Source organism: Bubalus bubalis, chromosome 4 (genome assembly GCF_019923935.1).
Source record: "Bubalus bubalis isolate 160015118507 breed Murrah chromosome 4, NDDB_SH_1, whole genome shotgun sequence".
Lineage (NCBI taxonomy): Eukaryota > Metazoa > Chordata > Mammalia > Artiodactyla > Bovidae > Bubalus > Bubalus bubalis.
In genome coordinates this window covers 30,562,475-30,589,666 of record NC_059160.1, presented here as the reverse complement: position 1 = coordinate 30,589,666, position 27,192 = coordinate 30,562,475, and the positions used below count along the sequence as shown (strand labels likewise).

The following is a 27,192-nucleotide window of genomic DNA, read 5'->3' as shown; positions in this document are numbered from 1 at the left end:
TTAATAGAAACTTATGACACATGATCTGACCAGGCTTTTCACTATTTTTTGCCATTTTTTTGGCTTAAATCCAGTGGAACAAACTGAACTTGGCATTGCTATTTCTGTTCGAAAAGAAGAAAAATATATAATTTTACTATTTCTTATGTTTTGGTTTTGGCACTGTGGCTTTTGTTTATGGAAAAAGACAGGGGAGGAAAATGCATTATTTTAACTTCACATGATAAATAATCATACCAAATTGAAATTTCCTTAAAAAGTATTTGTGCTTTTTTTTCATTTCTTATTATTACAATACAGACTGTTACTAATCCAAAGCAGGCTTGAAAAAAGAAATAATAATATCTTCTTTAGATAACATTATAGATTTAAATGCATGGGAATATGGTTTTTGTACATTGTGCACTGTACTTTGCTGCAAGCTTGAAATATTTTATAGTACAAAAAGAAAGGTTTCAACTATTTGATATTTTGCAGAAGGAAATGGCAACCCACTTTGATATTTAATGCAACACAGCATCTCACATGTTTTAGTTATGCACATAATTAAATAATACACTGTTCATTCTGGGAAAATTGTTCACTTCCTATATTGCATGTACCAATCAAAATTTTCATGATCATCAACATAAAATGGTAAAAAGAATTTCCGTTAAACACTGGGAAGTCAGAGGTATCACTTATATTCCTATTTTTCCTTCTTAGTATTTGGCAGAAATTCACTTTAGATAAAAATAGTTATTGTTTTAAAGTAGCTAATAATATCCATAAAGCACTTATCAAGAAGAAAACAAAATTGTCCTAGGATTAGATTTCATAAGCATACTTGGTACATTGGAATATTTTTATAAAAAGTCATATAAAGGCCTAAAAATGCAATAAACGTGCATCATACTGTCACATTTTTTAAGAACCAGAGAACCGTCAAACTCCCAAATCATGATCAAAATCAAAGGACTTTTATGTATGTTTCTAACCTTCTCAACATGGTTGCAAAGTCACGTTCTTATCTTGCTTTATGAAATGGTCTTTTCTCTATTTACTAATCCTGTTTCCCTTGGGTCTCTTTATATCATATTTGATATACAACTTCTTTCCATTTCTCTGTGCGTAAAGTCCTTTGGGAACGAGAGCTTTTACATCTGTTTGCACTTCTTTATCTTTCTGACTGATCACATTGGTTTACTTTAGAAATTTCTACTCCATCTGTTGGTCTCAGCCACAATTGCCTTCTCTTTATTTTTTCCCTCCCCTACTTTTTTTCTAACTGCTTTTTAAAGTATGTATCACAGACACAGTATAAACAACTTTCTGTAGTCCTACAGTTAAAACGACTTGAAAAGAAAAGAACATCATTATAAAACTCTAAAATGGAAACAGTTGTAGAAATCCAAGTGTGAATTGTCACCAGAAGTATTTAACCATCAGGCCACAGAATTCAGCAAACAAACTATTTTGATTCAAATCTGATAACCTGCAGATTTCCAATAAGAATAAACTTGAACTTGTAGCATTCAGAGTTTTCCAGGAATTGGTCATTGCACAAAGCAGTACCACAAAATCAAAAACAAAACAAAACAAAACAAAAGCAAACAAAAATACCCACAATGATCTGGAAAATCAAACATGACAAAAAGCTTCATGTTTGTGACTTTTGAGATAATTGCAGTTCATGAACATCTCTCATGTTATTCCAAGACTTTGCTTTGTAACTATTAACACTAGTTCCTTGGATTTACTTTATTTTGTCTAATGGGTGCATTCTATACAAAGTGCAAAAATCATTTAAGTCTAATGAAGAAAGTCATGTAACCTGCATTCTCCAGTATAAAATTCTGTAAAGAAAAAAAAAAAAACTCAAGTATTTTTGATGACATTATAGACATTATAAATTCAGATGAGGAATGTTATTGAATAACCGTTTAGTTTGTTCTTAGAATGAAAGCAAGGAAGAATTCCTATGCCACGACTAAGACCGTTATGTATAGAAATACACATTTTTACAAATAACCTGGATATGTGCTACTACTAAGAAATTAAGTGAAGACATTCATTTTCAAGTTTCTATAAATTGCACCAAGAAGATACTGTAAAATCTGCACTTTTTCCTTTTTATTTGTATACTAAAATACTAGATGTGCATATTCACCTTAAAAGATCAACAATTTCCCACAACTATTTCCTATTTCTGTTGCCTTAATTCAACCTTTCTAGTTAACTGACCTTCCAACTGTCATTTGACCTTCCTCACCTCACTCAACTTTACCTCCTGTTCTACCTGGTATGCTCTAGGCAATATATACTAGTCTTAGCTTTCTGTCTCCTATGAAAAATCTAATGATATTCAGTCCTTTTTCATTGGTTTTATGTAAAAAGTAGAATAAAAATTAAAAAATCTTACCCTTAAACTTTCCTTTTAGAGTATGTTTTCATAATCAATAAAGAACAAGATCTTAGTCTATGTCAGAGATCGCATAAAATTCCCCATCATGAAATAAAATGATTTCCCTTTGTGAGGTACAAAGATAAAATGGACAGTTTTCAAATCTCCATATCTTTCTTCCAGTAGTATAGCAAATGGAAGGCAAAACTTGAGAGATCCAAGATTAATTTCTAAAATGTCTATATTTAGTTTGGATGAGCTCACATGCAAAAATGCATGCATTAATTAATGAATTTTCTAAATGTTTACACCAAGATATCTAAAAAATTCACTATATAACAACAACTGAAAACACTGTGGCTTACAGTGTTAGGTGCTATTTAATCTCTTTCAAAGTTTGCTTTCATAATTCAGTAAATTTGTTTGTTGATTAAGCTGTTCACAGCTCCAGCAGATAAATAGCTCTCATCTACAGTTGCTTACTTCATTTGTTTTGTTTCATATAATGTACCAGAAGTTTCTGATTTGGCAAAAACAAGCATAAGGCAATGCAAGTGACGTGTGAATGATGTTCACAGTCCTCAAGATAAGAGGGTCATTCGATAAGTATTAAACAACATGTCCACTGATCTACAAACATGGGAGAAAAAAGCATAAATGCCAGTGGCAATTTTCCCTTTTATTTCTTTTGACTTGTTTGATTCCTGTTCATTGAGGTCCATTGAGAGAGACCAGGGCTTTAATAAAGAGTGACCTATTCAAGGTCATCCATCTGTTGAGCAGAAACACATGCCCTGCACAACCCACTGCCTAGACAGAGTCATGCCCTCCCAGGCTGCTACACTGACGCTTGAATGCTTCAGTGGAAAGAAGGCATTTGTACTCCTAATTTTCTAGGACATGATTCTACTATGAGTAATACCTCACTATGAAATGACTATGATCTTTAAAATGAATGTTTAGTAGACTTAAATATGGAACCTGGGAAGTTTAGGGTTAGTAGATGTAAGCTTTTATATACAGAATGGATAAACAACAAAATGTTGCTGTAGCACAGAGAAATATATTTAATATCCTATGATAAATCATAATGGAAGAGAACATAACAAAGAATGTGTGTGTGTGTGTGTGTATATATGTATGTATAACTGAATCACTTTGCCATATAGCAGTAATAAACACAACACTGTAAATCAACTACAATTAAAGAAAAAGAAGCTGGAAAGCTTGAAAGCATATATAATTAAGAAGCATCTTCTCATTTTTCTATAAGACATGTTGAAACTAATCAGTAAATATCTATTTACTAATATTCTCTTCCATATACATGGCAAAGAGATTATACCATAATCTCAAAAGTTTTTAATCAGAAGTAATTTTGCCTCCCAAGAACACCTGATAATGTCTGGAAGCATTTTTCCTTGTATCAGTTGGAGGGCAGGGGGTTTGCCACTGCTGGGTTTGGTTGTTAAAGAGAAACACCACTTTCCCTTCTCGAAACAAAAATGGCTCCACATCCTTTTGACACCGAGGATATTGTGGACATTTCCAAAAATACCCTAAGCAGGACAGATTTTCTAAGACTGTCTTGTAAAGTTTCTCAATGCGACTTAAAGACATAACACTAAATAACTAGATAAAAGTGATTTCACAGAATGAGGGTTGAGGTAAAACTATCCAACAGTTTACACTATCCAACAGTGGAAATCTTATTCTTGGGTAAAATTTTTTTAATTAATTTAGTTTAATTGGAGGCTGCTGCTGCTGCTGCTAAGTCACTTCAGTCGTGTCCGACTCTGTGCAACCCCATAGATGGCAGCCCACCAGGCTCCCCCGTCCCCGGGATTCTCCAGGCAAGAACACTGGAGTGGGTTCCCATTTCCTTCTCAAATGCATGAAAGCGAAAAGTGAAAGTGAAGTCGCTCAGTCGTGTCTGACTCTTAGCTAATTACTTTAAAATATTGTGGGGTTTTTTGCCATACATTGACATGAATTTGGCCACAGGTGCACGTGTCTCCCCATCCTGAACCCCCTTCCACCTCCCTCCCCACCCCATCCATCTGGGTTGTTCCAGAGCACCAGCTTTGAGTGCCCTGCTTCGTTCATCAAACTTGGACTGGTCATCTGTTTTACATGGTAATATACATGCTTCAGTGCTATTCTCTCAAATCTGGGTCTCTTTCGCTGTCTTGCATATATGGTCATCATTACCATCTTTCTAAATCCCGTATATATGCATTAATATAATCTATTGGTGTAAAACTTAAAATATCTAGAGGAGGATTTAATGGATAAGTGTGAAAAACTCATCTTTATCACATATAATATACCAGAAAGTTTTGATTTAGCAAAAACAAGCATAAGGCAATGCATGTGACATGCACATGATGTGCAGTCTTCAAGATACAAGGGTCGTTCAACAAATACTAAACAAGCAGGTCCTCCCCTGCCACTCATGGGCATAATGACAAGGCCAGTCCTAACATGCATAGGGCCCAGACAAATATTTGGCGTGTGACTCTGGCTATATAAACAAAATTCAAATGAATTTCACAACACAACAATAAAAGCAAAAACTTTTATTGGAGGGTAGCCAAAAAATAAAATTATTATTGGAACAATTTCTAAACCAGTGGCAACAGTTATTAGATTAATAAATGGAAAAGTGAAAAAAAAGGAGAAGGAAATGCAAATTAAAAAAAACACTATGTTTGGAAAAACAAAACAAAACAAAAAACTAACACGGGCAGCCAGCTTCATTGAGGGCATGAATTATCCTTGGTAACACATCAGGCATTTGGGTGATGTAATAATGAACTCCCAGTCTGCTCATACTAATCTCCTAGAATAAATTATAGGGAAATCTGGAAGGCAGTCTTTCTAAAATGTGTTATATGGAATTAATAGTAATAAATTTATATAACATTATTCCAGGTATGCCTAGAAGGCATTTATATTACTCTTTATACTCTCCTATTAAAAAAATGATTTAACTGAGAAAGAAATGGTCTATTACCAAATTAGATTTACTAAGATAAAAATACTTATGTTCATCATCTTTAGTAGCTATTATTAACAGATCCATTCTCCTGAATACCCAGGTAGACAAGATACTGAATAATAATAACTTCCAATCAAAATTCATCCTTGAGATTTAAAATACTCCTGCTGCTGCTGCTGCTAAGTCACGTCAGTCATGTCCGACTCTGTGCGACCCCACGGATGGCAGCCCACCAGGCTCCCGTCCCTGGGATTCTCCAGGCAAGAACACTGGAGTGGGTTGCCATTTCCTTCTCCGATGCATGAAAGTGAAAAGTGAAAGAGAAGTTGCTCAGTCGTGTCCAACTCTTCACAACCCCATGGACTGCAGCCCACCAGGCTCCTCCGCCCATGGGATTTTCCAGGCAAGAGTACTGGAGTGGGTAGCCAGTGCCTTCTCCGAAAATACTCCTAGAAGTTTCTTATTTTAGAAGCTTTATAGTTTGGAGCTTCTAGTATGTGATAGATAATTAAAGTCATTCTGTCAAAGAGGATACAGATAATTTTTAATTTTTAAAAAATTGATATCAATTTATTGAAACTAAAAAAATTTAGAAAAAAGAGTTCACTCACTTCTCACACTTCCCATTCCTTGCAGTCATCAGTCTGTCCCTTGTATCTATGAGTTTGTTTTTTTTTTAATTCCTCATATAAGAGAGCTCCTATGGTATTTGTTATGTTTGACTTATTTCACTTAGTTTAGTGCCTTCAAGGTTCATTCATGTTGTCACAAATGACAAGATTTCATTCTTTTTTATGACTGAGTAATGGAGTTGGTGATGGACAGAGGCCTGGCGTCCTGTGATTCATGGGGTCGCAAAGAGTCGGACATGATTGAGCGACTGAACTGAACTGAATGTTCCATTGTGTATATATACTACATCTTTATCCATTCATCCACTAAAAGACACTTCCTGGCTATAGAAAATAATGCTGCAGTGAACACGGGGGTGCATATATCTTTTTCAATAAATGTTTTCATTTTCTTTGAACAAACACCTAGAAGTAGAACTTGGTGGTTATATTTTTAATTTGTGGAAAACCCATTGTCTTCCATAGTGGTTGCACTCATTTACACTTCCATCAACAGTGCACAAAGGTTTTCTTTACTCTACGTCTTGCCAGCATTTGCTTGTTGTCTTTTTTGGATACGTAATTCTAACAGGTGAAAATTCAGTGTGGTTTTGATTTACATTTCCCTGATGACTAGTGATGTTGAGCACCTTTTCATGTACCTATTGGGCATCTGTATACCTTCTTTGGAAAAAATGACGATCCAAATATTATACTCATTTTAAAATCAAATTGCTTTTGTCTTGCTATTGTGTTGTATAAGCTCTTTATATATTTTGGGTATTAGCCATTTGTTAGATACATGATTTGTAAATATTTCCTCCTATTCAGTAGGCTGTCTTTTCATTTTGTTTATGATTTCTTTTGCTGTGAGGAAGATTTTTAGCTTGATATAGTACTGCTTGTTTATTTCTGCTTTTATTGGTTTTGCTTTGGGTGTTAAAAAAAATCATTACCACAATCTAAATCAAGGAGGTTGCCACTTATCTTCTAGAGTTTTACGGCTTTTGGTCTTACCTTCAAGTCTTTAATCCATTTTGAATTAACGTTTCTATGTTGTGTAAGAGAGTGGTCCAGTTTTGTTTGTTTGTGTGTGGTTCTTCAATTTTCTCAACACCATTTATTAAGGAGACTGTCCTATCATCTTTGTATATTCTTGGCTACTTTGTCATAAATATATGTGAGGGTTTATTTCTGGGCTCTCTACTTTGTTCCATTGATTTGTGTGTCTGTTTTAATGTAATACAGTGTTTTGATTACTATGCCTGCTAAGTCACTTCAGTTGTGTCTGACTCTTTGCGACCCCATGAACTGTAGTCTGCTAGGCTCCTCTGTCCATAGGATTCTCCAGGCAGGAATACTGGAGAGGGTTGCCATGCCCTCCTCCAGGGAATCATCCCAACACATGATTGAATCTGTGTCTCATATGGCTCCTGCATTGCAGGCAGATTCCTTACCTCTGAACCACCAGAGAAGCCCTTTGATTACTACATCTTTGTAATATAGTTTGAAATAAGGGAGTGTGATATGCTAAGCTTTATTCTTCTTCCTCAAGATTGCTTGGCTATTTTAAATATTTTAGTTACATACAAATTTTAGGAATGTCTATTATATTCTCTGAAAAATACCACTGGAATTTTGATAGGGATTGCATTGAATATATAGATTGATTTGGATATTATGGACATTTTAACAATACTGATTCTTCTAATTTATGAGCACAGAATATTTTTCTATTTCTTTGTGTCTTCTTCAATTGCTTTCATTAATATCTTGTAATTATCTATACACAGTTCTTTCACCTCCTTGGTTAAATTTATTTTAGGTATTTTGTTATTTTTGATGCATTGTCAGTGGAACTGCTTTCTTTATTTTTATTTCTGATACTTTGTTATTATTGTAAAGAAACAACAGAATTTTTGGTATTCATTTTATATTGTGAAACTTCAATGAATTTGTTAGTTCTAACAGCTTTTTGACGAGGTCTTTAGGGTTTTCTGTTTGATTCCCTGGTGGCTCAGACGGTAAAGCGTCTGCCCACAATGCGGGAGACCCGGGTTTGATCCCTGGGTCGGGAAGATCCTCTGGAGAAGGAAATGGTAACCCACTCCAGTACTCTTGCCTAGAAAATTCCATGGATGGAGGAGCCTGGTGGGCTACAGTCCGTGGGGTGGCAAAGAGTTGGACATGACTGAACGATTCCACTTCACTTCACTTTTAGGGTTTTCTAGATCTGATATCATGTAATTTGTATATAGTAACAATTTTACTTCTTCCTTTCCAATTTGGATGCCTTTTATTTATTTTCTTGCTTAATTGCTCTGGCTAGGACTTTCCATCCTATGTTGAATAAAAGAGGAGAGAGTAGGGATCCTTGTCATGTTCCTGTTAGAGGAAAAGCTGATGCAGTGAGATGTCAGCTCTGAGTTTGTCACATATGGCCTTTAGGATTTTGAGGCATGTTACCCCTATAACCACACTGTTGAGAGGTTTGTGTATATATATACACACATCATAAACGGATGTTGAATTTTGTCAGTTGCTTTTCTGCATTTATTGAGATGATCATAAGAATCTTATTCTCTCTTCTGTTAATGTGGTATGTCACTCTGACTGATCTGCAGATGTTGAACTATCCTTGCTTCCCTGGAATAAATTCTACTTGATCATGGTGTATGACCATTTTAATGTACTGTTGAATTCAGTTTACTAATATTTTGTTGAGGACTGTTGCACCTATGTTCACAGGGGTAATGACTTACACTTCTCTTCTCATATCCCTTTCTGGTTTTGGTATCAACATAATGCTGGCATCATAAAATGAGTTCAGAAGTATTCTCACCTCTTCCATTCTTTGGAAGACTTTGAAAAGGATTGGCAGAAGTTCGTGTTAATGTTTAGTAGAATTCACCAGTGAAACCTTCTGGCCTTGGTTTTTCTTTGTTGGAAGGTTTTAAATTATTGGTCTGTTCAGATTTTCTGTTTCTTCATGGTTCAGTCTTCGTACATTGTATGCTCCTAGGAATTCATCCATTACTTCTAAGTTGCTCAGTTTGTTGGCATATAATTATTCATAGAGGTAAGCATTTATTTCCAGGAACTGCTTTCTTAGAACTGCTTTTGCTATTGGGTTGGCCAAAAAATTCATTTGGGTTTTACTGTACGATGTTACAGAAAACCTGAATAAACTTTTTGGCCAACCTAATATAATCCCATAAATTGTAGTGTATTATAGTTCCATTTCATTTTTAAGCATACTAAAAGTCTATTGCTACCTATTACCTTTTTCCCCACCAGAATATTCAGCTATTTTCTTGTGTTGTACATATTATAATTCAATCACTTAGAAAGACAAACCAGAATTTCATGTCTAAAAATACACCTCAATTATCTGAAGACTAAATGTATCACACATAAGTTGTGTCTTCAAAAAGTGGTCTTAAGTGTAATTGATAAAGCTTGGTTGCTAGTATATATATTATTAGTATATATATACTACACATAGACATACACACACACTAAATGACCACAGAATCTGTTTGTCTCCACTGATAGTTTAAGGTATCAAAAATGCACTAAATGACGAAAGAACCTGCTAGTTTCCAACTATTGATTAATACAGGCCCACTGGTTCCTAGTACGTTAAAATGTTCCTAGTACATTCCCCAGTACATTAAAATTTCTAGTACAATTCACAAATCAAAGTGATCTTTTCCCACAAAGACTCTTAGCTAAGTAACAAGGAAACTATTGGTTCCTTCAATGCCCTGTTACCTCTCGTAAGCTTTTCAAAGGAGAACAATTTTCTATTATCTCTCTTAACTTTCCACTGAAAAGCTTTTCTTCAAGAATTTATAGCAAAGGGAAAACAAAACAAGAAAAACACTTAATTGCCTTCTGAGAATTTTATCCTCTGACTTCATTTGGTATTACTGGGAATGCTGCCAGAAAAAGAGTTCTGCCTGCTGCTGAAGTTTATATATCATTTAGCATCTGCCCTAATTTGGATGATCTAGTATCTGAGAGCTTATACTAAAAGGAAAAAAAAAAAAAGGAAGAATAAACCATCAGCCTGAATGTGTGAGTAAGCTGACAAATTATGTCACAGAATTATTGAGAATAGAGTAAATAAATAAATGTTAATTAAATTCTTCTGAGTTTGAAGAGTCATATACAATTAAGAGCTGAATTTAACTTGAAGTAAGATAGTCACTGTTCTATAAGCATTTTATATGAAAGGTACACTTTATTATTTGTGATAATACATATATAATTTTGAAAGACAACATCAAATTTGAGAAAAAACTTCTGTCTAGAAAGCACATAGGAGGAAAGTCAGAAGTTTAACTTTATCCTGGTCATGATGAATGTTCTCAATACAAGCTGATCATTTTTTTTTCCTCCTAGCTAATACCAACTTTAGATAAAACTATATACTTCCTTCTTGAAGGCCAAAATTGTTTAGTTTGTTTTTGACTCCTTGAAGGCTAAAAACAGTGCAAGACATATATTGGTGTTTTTTACATGAAAAACACCAATATATGTCTTGCAGGCTGCCCCTCACATGTATGACAGCCCAGTGCTATCTACCAGGTATTTATTGATGCTCACACATCAAGTCAGTCCCCATTTTTGGAAATCTAAAATAAATGTACTTCATATATTTTCTGCCATTCAAGGTTTTCCACTGTAATATCCCCAAGTTTATATACTCTTTCTCTACCAAGAAAACTGAAGTTATCAGGCTCACAGTATTTCCCTGGTGGCTCAGTGGTAAAAGAAAGTGAAAATCGCTCAGTCACATCTGAATCTTTGTGACCCCATGGACTGTAGCTTACTAGGCTTCTCTGTCCATGGAGTTCTCCAGGCAAGAGTACTGGAGTGGGTAGCCATTCCCTTATCCAGAGAATCTTCCCAAACCAGGGGTTGAACCCAGGTCTCCCACACTGCAGGCAGTTTCCTTATTAGCTGAGCCACCAGGAGTAAAAGAATCTGCGTGCAATGCAGGAGACGTGAGTTTGATCCCTGGGTCAGAAGGTTCCCTAGAGAAGGAACTGGCGACCCGCTCCAGTCTTCTTGCCTGGGAAACTCCATGCACAGAGGAACCTGGTGGGCTACAGTCCATGAGGTTGTAAGAGTTAGACATGACTTAGCGACTAAATAACATTTCATTTTTGTACTACCTGTCCCCATTTATTGTCTTCTGTTCTGGTATAAATTTCTCTACTTTCTTTCCAAAGCTTCTTCATTAGTGCTTATTGGTGGATGTAATAATTCGTTTAAGAACATGGTCAGTTTTTCTGAACTAGAGTAAATGGAAGAGTTCAGGGTAGGGACTGGTGGAGTGTAAGAAAAACACATAAATGGGTGTCAAAGGACCACTTTGAGAGAAAGTGCATTCCCTGCCCTGAACTACACTATTTTCTCAGTCCTTAAATAGGTCATTATTGAGAACTTCCAGTGTTTCTCCTCTACACTGATTCTCTTTGCTATTAACAGTTATTAAGACATATATCTCATCTTGGCATAAAAAAATTTTTCCTCACTTCTATTGCTATTTCTTTTTTTTTTTTTACTGATGTATAGCTGATTTACAATGTTGTATTAATCTCTGCCCTACAGCAAAGTGATTCAGTTATACACACATACATTCTTTTTTATATTCTTTACCATTATGGTTAATCACAGGATATTGAATGGTCCATGGGGTCTCAAGAGTCTGACATGACTTAGCAACTAAACCATCACCATTCTTTTTTATATTCTTTATCATTATGGTTAATCAAAGGATATTGAATATAGTTCACTGCCATACACTGGGACCTTGTCATTTTTCACCTCTTTTTTAATTCTACTTTTCTTTTAAAACAAAACTCCTCCATGAGACGTTTCCACTATCTCACACCAAAAAGTGAAAGTCAAGTGAATGTGTTAGTCATTCAGTCGTGCCCAACTCTGCCACCCCATGGACTGTAGTCTGCTAGGGTCCTCTGTCCATAGAATTTTCCAGGAAAGAATACTGGAGTGGATAGCCATTCCCTTCTCCAAGGGCTCTTCCTGACCCAGTGATCCAAGCTAGATCTTTTGCATTGCAGGCAGATTCTTTACCAACTGAGCCATCAGGGAAGCCCCACCTCACACTAACTCTCTTCTTAATTTCTATATTCTGCTTTCCACTACTGCTTGACTGAAAGTGCATTCTGAGAGCCCACTAATGGCCTGCTCATCACTACATTCAATAGCATTTCCCATATTTTTTTTTTTTTTTTTGTTTTCTTGAACCTGTGTTTGTGGTCTCAGCCCTCTTTTGAGTGTAGCTTGTCAGCATGCTCACTACTTTTCCCATTTTTTTTTTGTTTTCTTGAACCTGTGTTTGTGGTCTCAGCCCTCTTTTGAGTGTAGCTTGTCAGCATGCTCACTACTTTCAATTCTGCATTAGTTCTCCTTCCTCTGGTCTCCACTGAGCCTGTGTGTATGTTTTAACTCCCTCCCCAGGCTCCTCTCAGCCTGTATGCTGAGCCTCCCTCAAGAATCAGCCTTTCTTCTGTTTTTCTCTTTTCATGTTCTTCTTCTGGGATCTATTGCCTGATGTAACCCTATTATCATATGTATGTCTGGTACTCTTTAGTTTACATCTTCTGCTCTCATCTGGCTGTGGTGGTGGTTCAGTCACTAAGTCATATCCGACTCTTGTGACCCCATGGACTGGAGCTCTCCAAGCTCCTCTGTCCATGGGATTTCCCAGGCAAGAATACTGGAGTGGGTTGCCATTTCCTTCTCCCAGGGATCTTCCTGACCCAGGGATTGAACCCGTGTCTCCTGCATTGTAGATGGACTTCTGCATTGCAGGCAGATGTTTTACTGCTGAACCACCAGAGAAGCCCTTTCATCTGACTACAGAGCCCAGAGCAGCATCTCAAATGTCCGTCTGAAATTCCCTTTTGGGATTGTCATCTTCACTTCTCACTCAACAATGTAAACACTAACCTCATTATTTTCCCTGTGAACAGGCCTGGGTTACTGGTACTCATCCGTGAAGTACAGGATTTCACACTCCTGACCCTCCTTACTTCTTCCTCATCTAATCAATAAAAAATGACATTCTCTGGATCATTCCTTCACAGGAGTTCCTGCAACGGTCCCTAGCCAGTCAGGTTTTATAAAGCAGTTATAAAGAAAGTTCACACATATCCAAACAACCCCACACTTTGCCAGTTCAGACTTTTTCCTCAGGCTTTTTCCTTTCCCTCTTTACACTTCTAAAATCTTGTAACACCACCTTGAAGGCTCACCTCAGACACCACCAAAATTTCCCATTTCCACTAGGCATAAATCAACAATCCGTCCCACCTAAACTCTTATCATACTTTGTTTATATAATTAATTTTACATCTACCACTCTGCCTTATAGGCACATTATCTACTCAAGTATTGCTCTATTTCCAACTATACCTTGTAAGCTCTCTGTACACAATAAACTTGTCTCTCGGTTTTCCCTCAGACTGAGACCTACCACAGTGCCGTCCACATAGTAAGTGGTCAAAAACCTGTCTTCAATTAAACTAAATCTTTTCTTTTCCTAAAGAGATGGTATTTGAGTGAGGCCTTGTGGTGTTAGTAAAATACTTAGAGGTCTGTATTCAAATGCAGTCAGCAATTCCTTTCAAATGGCTGAAAGGCTTTAGACATATTGTTCAAGGAAGTAATAGCAAGATAAGAAGAGATCAATGATCTAAAACATAAATACAGTGTCTTTTTCCCCCTCTCTGGTGGGGAATTAGAATTAGAGGTTTTACTCTGTGCTTAATTTATCTAGAATTTCCCAATAAACTATTCTGTTGTAATTGGTATCTTTTTAATTTTGGGGTGTGTGTTCTTGCTTTTTAAAACACTTCTTTGTTTTTTAATTGGAGTATAATTGCTTTACAATGCTGTGTAGGTTTTTGCTGTACAACAATCTGAATCAGTTATATGTATACGTACTGTTTTTGCTTCTGACATTGACAATTTTTATCTGAGTTGAGAATCAAGGTGAGATAAAGGTATACTCTACTGTTGTTGTTTAGTTGCTAAGTCATGTCCGACTCTTTGTGACCCCATGGACTGTAGCCCACCAGGCTCCTCTCTCCATGGACTATTTCAGGCAAGAATACTGGAATGGGTTGCCATTTTCTCCTCCAGGGGATTTTCCTGAGCCAGGGGATCAAACCCATGTCTCTTGTGTCTCCTGCATTGGCAGATGGATTCTCCACCACTATGCTACCTGGGAAGCCCCCTGGGAAGCTACCTGGGGGTTTCTTGCTGGTGCTCATCTTTACCTGTGATAGATCTAGAATTACAAACAATTTACCATGTATTCATTACCAATCTGGCAGCAAATTCTGATTTAAAATATTAAATGTGTACAAAGGGCGAGTTGTTGGAGAAAAACAGAAAGAGAGAAGTAAGAGTAAGGGAAAGTGAGGCATACATTCTTTTGGATAATGCTGATTTAATTGGACTGATTTCTATTATCTACTCATCAAATTGATATCAGACAAAAATGAAAACACAGCTGTTAAACTTGCCACTAAAAACAACTGACTGATTTGGTTGTACTTTCTCAGTGACCTAAATTAAGCTGTTATCCATGAAAACTTAATGACAGCACAGGTCATGTCAACTTGGTAAAACCCTGGGGAGAATTTCATATTTCAAAATGATTTTTCATATGCAGTACTGCACATCCAATTCTGCTTCTCTTAACCATATTTTTAGTGTCATTTTTTATTTGGCATGTTTACAGTCAGGTAAGTGCAGGCAACGAAGAGAAAAGTGATTTTTCTATTTCTTCACAAAGTACCCTAGGAGGACAGATAATTTTCTCAGTGTAAAATTCAGCCTTTATTCTGTCAGGCAAAGTAATTATGAAAGCAAAACAAATCCACATTGTCTAATTAGGTCATTAAAAAGCATAAATGCGTCATGGAAGATTTCTCCTTGCCTAAGACATAAAGTAAGACAATGAGAACAGTCTGGCAATATAGAAAGGTTTATAATTTGTTTCTTTTCCTAAATAATAGGTCCTTTCATCTTTCTATTTCCTTAAGATGAAGACAGTTCATTTAGAGACAAAATCTGTAATTAGTTCAGGGTTTACTGTGATTATATTTCAAAATATTTAACCAAAACCAGGAAGATAGAGACAAGAAGAAATACATAGAAAAATTATCAAAGGAAATGAATAAAATCAACAGAGTAGGTTGCTGATCAAAATAAATTCTGTACCGACGAGATGAATATAAAATCTCTATTGAGAGGAACAGGAACACAACCAATCTGGGATACTAGAAAGCTCTTCAGAGGAATATACTGATATCTGCCCTTGGGATCTGAAACCAGACTTTAATTACAGCTAAGTAAAATCAAAACAAATGGCATGACTGCTGTGCCTCTTCTTCTCTGTCCTCATTTCTTGAGTTTTAGAAAAGTCATGGCTCCAAGTGTTAAACAACAAAATGCAAAAAAGGAAAAGAATCTTACCTGTGATCCTCGTGGCCCTCGTTTGTGGTCCCATTCTGAATGCCCCATGAGCTGCAAGACAATGCAATAATGGCAGTAAATTAAATGATACCTATTTTATATGTCAACAATTTATAGTCTTTCTTTTATAGAATAATAGACTTTTGAAACCTATGTTTTCATAGTAAGGTATTAAATAGCTTTAGCCTGCCAGACTGCTCTGTCCACAGGATTCTCCAGACAAGAGTACTAGAGTGAGTTGCCATGCCCTCCTCCAGGGAATCTTCCCAACCCAGAGATCAAACCTGCTTGTCTTATGACTCCTACACTGATAGGAGGGCTCTTTACCACTAGTGCCCCCTGGAAACCCCCAGAGGTCAAGACAATATAGTAATGACAGTAAATTCAATTCAGTTCAGTTCAGTCACACAGTCGTGTCTGACTCTTTTGACCCCATGGATTGCAGCAGACCAGGTTTCCGTATTCATCACCAACTCCCGGAGCTTCCTGAAACTCACGTCCATTGAGTCAGTGATGCCATTCAACCGTCTTATCTTCTGTCATCCCTTTCTCCTTCTGCATTCAATCTTTACCAGCATCAGAGTCTTTTCAAATGAGTCAGTTCTTCGCATCAGGTGACCAAACTATTGGAGTTTCAGCTTCAGCATCAGTTCTTCCAATGAATATTCAGGATTGATTTCCTTTAAGATGGACTGGCTTGCTCTCCTTGCACTCCAAGGGACTCTCAAGAGTCTTCTTCAACATCACAGTTCAAAAGCATCAATTCTTTGAAACTCAGCTTTCTTTATAGTCCAACCCTCACATCCACACATGACTACTAGAAAAACCATAACTTTGACTAGATGGACCCTTGTTGGCAAAGTAATGTCTCTGCTTTTTAATATGCTGTCTAGGTTGTTTATAATTTTTCTTCCAAGAGCAAGCGTCTTTTAATTTCATGGCTGCAGTCACCATCTGCAGTGATTTTAGAGCCACCCAAAATAAAGTCTGTCACTGTTTCCACTGTTTCCCCATCTATTTGAAATGAAGTGATGGGACCGGATGTCATGATCTTAGTTTTCTGAATGTTGAGTTTTAAGCCAACTTCTTCACTCTCCTCTTTCACTTTCATCAAGAAGCTCTTTAGTTCTTTGCTTCTGTCATGAGGGTGGTGTCATCTGCATATCTGAGGTTATTGATATTTCTGCCAGCAATCTTGATTCTAGCTTGTGCTTCCTCCAGCCCAGCATTTCTCATGATGTCCTCTTCATATATGTTAAATTAGCAGGATGACAATATACTGCCTTGATGTACTCCTTTCCGATTTGGAACAAGTCTGTTGTTCCAAGGCCAGTTCTAACTGTTGCTTCCTGACCTGCATACAGATTTCTCAAGAGTCAGGCCAGGTGGTCTGGTATTCCCATCTCTTGGACAGTTTTCCACAGTTTGTTGTGATTACACAGTCAAAGGCTTTGGCGTAGTTAATAAAGCAGAAGTAGCTGTTTTTCTGGAACCCTCTTGCTTTTTCAATGATCCAATGGATGTTGGCAATTTGATCTCTGTTCCTGTGCCTTTTCTAAATCCAGCCTGAACATATGGAAGTTCAGGGTTCATGTACTGTTGAAGCCTGGCTTGGAGAATTTTGAGCACTACTTTGCTAGCGTGTGAGATGAGTGCAATTGTGCTGTAGTTTGAGCATTCTTTGGCATTGCCTTTCTTTGGGACTGGAATGAAAACTGACCTTCTCCAGTTCTGTGGCCACTGCTGAGTTCTCCAAATTTGCTGACATATTGAGTGCAGCACTTTCACAGCATACTCTTTCAGGATTTGAAATAGCTCAGCTGGAATTCTATCACCTCCACTAGCTTTGTTCATAGTGATGCTTCCTAAGACCCACTTGACTTCGCTTTCCAGGATGTCTGGCTCTAGGTGAGTGATCACACCATCATGATTATTTGTGTCATGAAGATCTTTTTTGTATAGTTCTTCTGCGTATTCTTGCCAGTAAATTAAAATCTTGCCAGTAAATTCTTGACAGTAAATTAAATTATACCTATTTACATGGCAACAGTTTCTACTCTTTCATGGACTGTAGGAACCTGGTAGGCTGCAGTCCATGGGGTCGCTAAGATTCAGACATGACTGAGCGACTTCACTTTCACTTTTCACTTTCATGTCTTGGAGAAGGAAATGGCAACCCATCCAGTGTCGTTGCCTGGAGAATCCCAGGGACAGGGGAGCCTGGTGGGCTTCCGTCTACGGGGTCGCACAGAGTCGGACACAACTGAAGTGTCCAACTTAGCAGCAGCTTTTTGAAACCTATGTTTTAACAGTAAGGTATTAAATAGCCCTCACAGATATAAATTAACATATCTAAAGTAATACACCTATTTTTAAAAATTCTTTTTTATTATTGTAAAAGTCACATAACATACTATTTTAACCATATTTAACTGTATATTTCTATGACACTAAATACATTCACATTGTTGTGCAACTCTCACCATCAGCCATCTCCCTAATCTTTCACTTTCCTCAACTGAAACTGTCCCCATTAAACACTAAGTCCTCCCCAACCTAACCACTACCCCCTGCATCTAACAATGTACTTTCTGACTGTATGAATTTAACTATTCTAAGTACCTTGTATAGTGGAATCAAAAATTATTTGTCTGTACCTATTGTATATTAGAATGCATTTTTAAGGTTAACTTTTGTCCTGCAAAAAGATTGGAAAAAAAAAAATCAACTTCTGGCTTAACAGCTAATATTTCAATTACTCGTTGTTTAGAAGATATTTTAATATCACTGCATGACTAAACAAGTCTGCTAATGTACAGCTTTCCTAGTCTGTGTCAGGAACATTCTAGAGAGATGTTAAACCATGTTAAGCTTTATTTATGTGGCATTAAGCTTGTAGTTTTTTAACAAAACATCCTGCAGAAATCTGCTAGTGTAGCCTAGCCTACTGTCAGAAATGATAAGAACCAGAAGCCCAAAATATCAATAATTTTAAATTCTGTTTTGATAAATCACAAAAATATGAGAGTTCTAAGGAGCAAAAATTATTTAATCTGAAGTATGCCCCAACGTTACAAATATAGATTTTTATAAAAACACAGACTATAAGACATTATCAAGTTACTTCCAGAGTTGTAACAGCATTGAGCTACTTCCCTTCAGATCATGATATTTATTTGTCAAAAATAACATTTACCATGAAGAATATTAAGAAAATGCAAGATATCAACCAAGAGGAATAAAATTCCATTTCTCTGTCTAGTCACTCACTAGTCATGTGTAGCACTGGAAGAACTCCTTACCAATAAGAAGCTGTCATGCTAACAAGACATATTGTAAAGCATGTTTATATATATATTAGTTTTCCTATTCAATTGCATTGATTTTGACAACAAAAGACAAAGAAGCTGTTCATAATAGCAACAAAAAGTAATATGTTTTTGAACATTATCAAGAAATGCTTGATAATCATACACAGAAAATGGTAAAGCTTCACTGAAGAACATAAAATGCTCCTGTTTGAGAAGTTATTCAATAAAATTATGTTCATTTCTACCCAAATAAATGTATAGGTTTAACTCAATTTCAATCAAAAGTTGTTTGCATTTTTTAAAGATATTGAAAAAAAAAAAGAACCCAAATTTTATCTGAGAGAATAAACTAAGAATCAAAATACCAGAAGGGATAAATTTGCCCTAGTGGTTATTAAAGTATATTAAAATAATAAAATTTAATTCAAATTATAGGATAATGCTTCATGACTCAAAATATAAATGAATGAAATGTAGTGGACAGTTCTGAAATAAATTAAGTACATGTAGTAAAAAAAAAAGTGAAAAAGAAAATACAAAAATTAATGAGTTTTTGATGAATTATTCAATCAATGGAAAAAAGAAAAAAATATAGAGCTGAACCCATATTAAAAACAGTAGATAAATAGAGTTATTTTAAAAAGATTAAACTGTAAGTATTAGAACAAAATGAAAACAAATACTTAAACTATCTTGGAATTAAAAAAAGAATTTCCAAATTTAGAAAAAAGTCAGATCAACTGATCAGGATACCTGAAACCTTCAAGTGCCTTCACAAATGTCACACTGGTAAAATATCGACAGTAAATGGCAGGTAAAGAATAACATCTTCAGTCCACTAAGAACTCTACACATTTTAAAGAAATACACGTGTATACCTGTGGTGGATTCATTTTGATATTTGGCAAAACTAATACAGTTATGTAAAGTTTAAAAATAAAATAAAATTAAAAAAAAAAAAAGAAATACAACCCTAGTAGATAACTGGAAGAAAGGATAAGGACAATTTACACAATAAATATCAAGTCAAGAGGTTTATGGGAAACAACTAATTTTATTAGAAGTGAAAGAAACTCAGTATGCTGCTGCTGCTGCTGCTAAGTCACTTCAGTCGTGTCTGACTCTGTGTGACCCCATAGACAGCAGTCCACCAGGCTCCCCTGTCCCTGGGATCCTCCAGGCAAGAACACTGGAGTGGGTTGCCATTTCCTTCTTCAATGCATGAAAGTGAAAGTGAAGTTGCTCAGTCATGTCTGACTCTTAGCGACCCCATGGACTGTAGCCCACCAGGCTCCTCCATCCATGGGATTTTCCAGGCAAGAGTACTGGAGTGGAGTGCGTATGCATGAGTATAAAAATAAAAAGAAGTAAATAAATAACAAACACAATTTGTAATCCACTTATACTAATTTAAGGGAGAATATTTAATGATGACAGGTGCAAGAATATAACATTTCTCCAAGATTAGAACTAAAATAAGAAAAACTTGGGATTCACTGCCCTCTGCCATTAACTCTCTTAAAGACAAATTTTAGTCAAACAATAAAAACATTCCAAATGTGATTCATTTGGGTCTTCACTTACAACAGAAGAGAATTTGATAATTTATAAACTAAAACTTATAAACTTCCAATAGTTTCACTCTCTAACTTTTTAAAATAAACTCTAAAATAGTAATTATACTAAATGTGTTATGTATCAGACAGAGTTATTTCCTTGTAGTATACAATAGACTAATGAGAAAGATTTAGGCCAAAGGAATTCTATTTCATTGTATCATTATATACTTATATTATGTATTAATATCATTGTGTGTGTGTGTGTTTGTGTTTCTTAGTTGCTCAGTCATGTCTGACTCTGTGACCCCATGGACTGTAGCCCACCAGGCTCTTTGTCCATTGAATTCTCCAGGCAAGAATACTGGAGTGGGCTGTCATTCCCTTCTCCAGGAGACCTTCCCAACCCAGGGATTAAACCTGGGTCTCCTGTATAACAGGCAGATTCTTTACCATCTGAGCCACCAGGGAATTTCAGTTAATACAATTATTATAATATTTTTAAAAAATCTGAGTTGACCAAGCATGTGGTAGTATTTCAAAATGATACTGCTACTACTTTTTTAAAGGTAATTAAAAGTTACAGTAATCTATATGCTATGCAAAATATTAAAAAAATAGAAAACTCTGAAATAGTGAATGAGATGCTGGAATGTCCTCTATTCAGTAAGACATGCAATAAGAGAGGAAAAGGAAAGTAACAAAGATTTTTGTCCCTTTGGACTTGAGGAAATCATACAAGGGCTTTATCATTAAAAACCTATTTTTCATTAAAGTAATTTGAGCCAAAATTTAACATTATCTCAGTGTTGAGTGTATGAGGTTTACTATAGTATTTTCTCACATTTGTTTATTAAATGCTGAGAAAGAGGTTGGCAGGGGGTGGGGGGTGGAGGAGTAGGTACTGGTTAGGGTGTCAGGGCTCTATTCCTTCCCAAGATCATTGCATACCTGGCACAGGTGAGGGGTGAGTGAGGATCAGCTTCATATTAGTAGATGATAGCATCTGAAATGTTTACACCATTTACATTATTTATTTTACAGTACTGTCCTCAGATCATGGATCCAAGACTAAAATGAACACCATTCTTTCAGTATTATTTTTAAAACAGCTATTCATAGTATGAAAAACTGCCTGACTTATTTAATACTACAGATTATTTAAATTAAAATGAAGCATTTGACCGCTCATCAGTATTCCCATTAAACCAGAACCATAGACTAAAAGTTTTAGAAAGTACAGCAATACTTCCCTAGCCCCACTCTCTTTACTAATGATCAGGACAAATGAAAAAAAAAAATAGTCAGTTATAATAAATACTGAAGAAGAGAACTTGCACCATACGTCAATGAATTACAGAATTCCATGCAAATTGATGTTGACGTCACACCAGTGAGAAAGTCAAAACATCCTTTGAATCAATAGGTAGAATCAGTGTTAAGTTGCAGACGTCCAACGTAGTCATTTGATATTATCATGGGATTAGATGAAAGACAGAAATGGGTCATGCATGGACAATGAGGAACAGAAGTAGAATTTGTGGAATCTTTTTTTTTCTTTTTGCAATTGAATTTATATGGACTAAATGTTCAAGATAAGTGAACAGCAGTATGATACCTAGGCCACTCTGGGAAAAGAGACAGAAAGTTTATTAATATGATATGATACTATTTTTGAAGGAGGAATTTTTCTGATTTTATAATCTGTTATACAAAGGATCTAGAAATACAGAAGAGACAGAGAGAGAAAAAGTAAGACTAAAACATGAAAAATAAATGGGAAATTCAAATATATTCTGTTTTATAAAGAGTACAGGGCTTCATAATTTAGGAAGAAAAAAATGTCTCTCACCTTCTATAAAAATTACCCTCTTGGCTATTTAACAGTGATTACTCCTCTGGGTAATAATATTTTAATAAACATCTAACCAGGAAGTTTGAGGACATACAGGTCACCAAGTTTATGACTACACATGGCAAACAGAAGGAATTCTCTTTAAAACTGTATACCTTTCCTTCATTCTCAGTTCTCATTAATCAGGATGGGTAAAAAGAAGATGCTTAAATTTATTCCCAGGAAACAAAATGTACTTCCTTGCAAAGAAACATAATTTGTTATGTAAAGCATCTTGAAAATCCTAACTTCCTTGACACTAAGTAATTTTCATCCTTATGAAATAAATTCCTCTTTTATTTTTAATAATCAATTTCTACATCACTGCCTTTAGCTAACAGAATGTTACACAGTACTTAGTTCCAAGGAAAACAAAACTGCTGCCAAACTTGGAATTTAAAAAGTTCACAGGGAAGCAAATGAGAAGTTAGCATGGAAACACAATGGTTTCAACCAAGCAAAGATATTTTTAATCATATGAGAAATGCAGATAGCTGAATGTGTGTTTCTGTAGGCAAAATATTTTCCTTTCTCATTTATATTTTTCCCTGTGCTATGTTCTCCTATTGTTTTTTGTGTGTTACTATAATCATGAATGTCCTTTTAAGGACTTCTTGGGTGAAAAAGCATCACCAGAGCTATTACTAAAGGGATGAAAGCTGTAGGAAACCACAACTGAATGCAAAATTTAAAACATATATTCTTTGCATGTCCTAAAGAGCAAGAGGTTTCAAATATGAAAAAATATAATGATGGAGGGTAACAGTCACATGGTTATCCTCACATTACTCTCAAGTAAACCATTCTTCTACTTCATTTGTTGAAAACCCACAGAATGGGAGAAAATATTTGCAAATGATGCAACCAACAATGGTTAATATCTAAAATATACAAAGATCTCCTACAGCTCAAAAAATGGGCAGAAGACCTAAACATACATTTCTGCAAAGAAGACATACAGATGGACAAAAGGCACAAAAAAAGATGCTAAACATCAGTAAGTATTAGCAAAATGCAAATTAAAACTAAAAGGTGTTCTCACGTTACACAGGTCAGAATGGCCCTCATCAAAAAGTCTACAAATAACAAATGCCGAAGAGGGTGTGGAGAAAATGGAACCTTTCTCTTCACTGTGGGTGGGAATGTAAATTGGTACAGCCACAATGGAGAACAGTATGGAGGGTCCTTAAAAAACTAAAATAGAGCTACCATATCTCCTACTCCAGTGTTCCTGCTTGTAAAACCCTATGGGCAAGGGACCCTGGTGGGCTGAAGTCCATGGGGTCGCAAAGAGTTGGACACGACTGAGTACATACCATATGATCCAACAATCCCACTCCTGGGCATATATCCAGAGAAAACCATAATTCAAAAAGATACATGCATCACAATATTCACTGCAGCACTATTTATATATATATATATCAGAATCACTTTGCTGTATACCTGAAACTAATACATTTTAAATCAACTATACTTCAGTAAAAAGCAAATGAACTTTTTAAAAAATTACAATTTTTGAAAACATAAAAATAATATATATGTGCTATGATTTATATGATTATTTATATCATATAATATATATTTATTATTATATATATATATATAGTCTGTATAGTACATACAGGGAAATATAACATAAAACTCTCTTTTTATTTAACACTATTCACTAAACAAGTATTTCTTACATTCCTATTATATGCAAGAAATTATTCTAGGCATAATCTATCATCAGTGAACAGACCAAGATGCATCTGTATTCTCTTGGCTCTTACAATTTTAATGAAAAGAGATAGAACATAAATAAACATAAACCAGGAGATGATAAAGCTATAAAGATGACTACAGTAACATAATGGATAAAGAATGGGTGGAAAACTGTGGGTTGGGGCTGACAACAGAGCTAATTTTATGTAAGTACATCAGGGAAGTCCTTTCTGAAAAAGTGACAAATTATTTAAGATGCTTGCCATGAAATTAAAAGATGCTTGCTCCTTGGAAGAAAAGCTATGACCAACCTAGACAGCATACTAAAAAGCAGAGACATTACTATGGTTTTTCTGGTAGTAGGAATGTGAGAGTTGGACCATAAAGAAGGCTGAGCACCGAAGAATTGATGTTTTTGAACTGTGGTGTTGAAGATGACTCTTTAGAGTCCTTTGGACTGCAAAGAGATCAAACTACTCAATCCTAAAGAAAATCAGTCCTGAATATTCATCGGAAGAACTGATGCTGAAGCTCCAATATTTTGGCCACCTAATGTGAAGAGCTGACTCATTAGAAGAGACCCACCAACCGCCCCCCACCCTCCACCCCCCTCGCAAAAAAAAAAACAACAAAAAAACAAAACAGAAGAAACGCTGATGCTGGGAAAGATTGAAGACAGGAGGAGAAGGGGATGACAGAGAATGAGATGGTTGGATGGCATCACTGGCTCAATGGACATGAGTTTGAGCAAGCTCCGGGAAATGGTGATGGACAGGGAAGCCTGGTGTGCTGCAGTCCATGGGTTCGCAAGGAGTCGGACACGACTGAGCAACTGAACAACAACAACAAAGATCAGGGAAGTCCTTTCTGAAAAAGTGACATTTATCAGAGATCTGCATAAAGTGGGAGAGCTGAAATACAGACATCCAGGGGTGGGGCAAGCAAGACGGAAGACACAGAAGGTGCAAGACTGTGAGATGGGAGAAGTGGGAGAGCTGAGGAGCAGCAGAGCATCCTGCAGCTAAAATTTCATTGAATTAAAAAAAAAAAATTTGTAGAAGTCTAGTTGCTTTACCATGTTGTGTTAGTTTCTATAGTACAGCAAAGTGAATCAGCCCTATTTATACATATATCCCCTTTTTTGGGATTTCCTTCCCATTTTGGTCACCACCGAGCATCTTTGAAATCATAGGTTTCTATTTGGAATTTACTGCCTTCCTCTGGTATGAAATTGTCCCAAAATGTTAATCATTAGCTCCACTAGTTAAAAATAACAAAATACACTGTCTAGAGAAATACTCAAGGACCAGAGATTCTTTCTTCCCCAATCTCTAGTTCAATTTTATTCACTACAACAGGATTTATGAAGTATATTCCATAGGCCACAAATGCACCCTTGTATTAGTCATAGTACATAGTATAATTGTGCTGTCCCTTAACACATGGGTTTTGTTTTTCAAGAGTCATAAAATGCATAAGAGTGGGGGTTGCTTTTTAACTGCAGTTACTATGAGAAGCCCAGGACTTTCAATTTCTTAAGCAAATTAAAGCTCTTCTTTACCCTTGGCATGTCCCCTTTGAATACTTCCCTTGACATATTTGTTTTATAATCTCCTTAGTCATTATGTTTTTACTCTCTAGGATTCCATGTGGGAAGATGGGCCTGGACTACTCACTCCCCAGAGTGCAGGGCCCACTTGATGGCAATCCCAGGCATGGGAGGATGGGTGACGGATACTGTGGAGCAGAGCAATTCCTATCTAGTCCTTGACGTTTCTTTACTTGGCCTCTTGTTATTAGTGGAGTAAGGAGGTCAAGGCTATGCTGTGCTCTACTGTAAGGGAACTGGAAATATGTAAATTTAATTATAAAGGAGGGTAAATCTTTTTCAATATCATTTGTATGAGGTTTTTTGAGGCCCTAAACCCCAGCGAAGGGCCCTGGAGGGCTGGGTGACAATGTGTGGGAGCCTCAGGGACTTTCTTAACAACTTTGGCCTAAGGCCCAAGTCAAATCCAGACTTCCGTGGGCCTCCTGGGAGACTCCACCAGTCTCCACTGGGTAAACAAGATACCATCAGCCTCTGTTCTCAACCACGGCTAGCTTCACCCACTACCACTTTATCACATCCATCCACAGCCAATCCAGTCCAGTCTACAAGGAATCATCAAGTGACGGGGATACTGCTGAAGGTCTAAGGTGGGGACAGGACCTGGTTACATCACTAAAATATCCATCGGGTATCTCAGCGGCTGTCACAAAGCTTTTTTTTTTTTTTTTTGGTGGCTGTTACTATGTCTTGCCTTTTACTCATTGGGTTGGGGGTGGGGAGCAGAAATGAATCTTATTTTTTTTTCAGGCTTAAAGGTCTTAACCTTCATTCTTCAGGGATCTTTCCCAAGATCTAAATCTCCTCTTTTATTATTCCCCAAATAATTTAGCTTTCTCCTATTCTCCCCATCTTGACTCTTCAGACAATTTAGCAGAAAAGGGGATTCTTTAGCATTTACCTACCTTAGAAAGATCTGAGAGGCTGAAAACAGTAAAGCGCTGCACATGACTGAAATCAAGGGATATGTTTTCCTTTCCCAGTTGGTGATAACTACCTAAATTCTATTCACTTGGCAGAGAATAAATCCCTGAACCTAACAACTCAGCTTTCCAACTCAGCAGCCAGTATAAATTTCATAAACATAGGGGAATGAGAAAACTTCAAATAGAAAGACATATTCTAGAGTTTGCAATCCCAGCCTCTCTACTGACTGTAAGTCTTGTATCTCTTTCTGATAAGGATGATAACGATGTTCCCACACTTTGGTAATGTTTCCATAATTCTATTTCTGTCCCTGTTATCAAAATTACAATCACTACTCTAAACCTATATGTAGCTATTAATGCTACAAAGCTTCCTTTATTTTTATTCAATATATCCAGAATATCTTGATCACATGGAATTTTTTTACTAATTTGCATTTGGGGTACTAAACTACTAATAATGCAATCTCATCAGTTTTGGACTTAACCAGTAGGGCTTCTCTGGTAGCTCAGCTGGTAAAGAACCCACCTGCAATGCAGAAGACCCTGGTTCCATTCTGAGTCAGGAAGATCCCCTGGAGAAGGGATAGGCTACCCTCTCAGTATTCATGGGCTTCCCTGGTGGCTCAGACAGTAAAGAATCTGCCTGCAATGTGGGAGACCTGGGTTGGA

The 27,192-nt window shown here is 36.3% G+C and overlaps 1 protein-coding gene across 4 annotated transcripts in view; it reads right to left on the bottom strand.

The window, feature by feature from the left end:
* Window positions 1–27,192, bottom strand: part of PDE3A (phosphodiesterase 3A) — a 361,465-nt gene that overhangs the window by 131,120 nt on the left and 203,153 nt on the right. For all 4 annotated transcript variants that reach the window (XM_006067621.4, XM_044941226.2, XM_044941225.2 and 1 more), the window contains exon 2: window positions 15,518–15,568. In XM_006067621.4, the coding sequence (XP_006067683.4) occupies window positions 15,518–15,568 (51 nt within the window). The remainder of the gene's footprint in view (window positions 1–15,517; window positions 15,569–27,192) is intronic.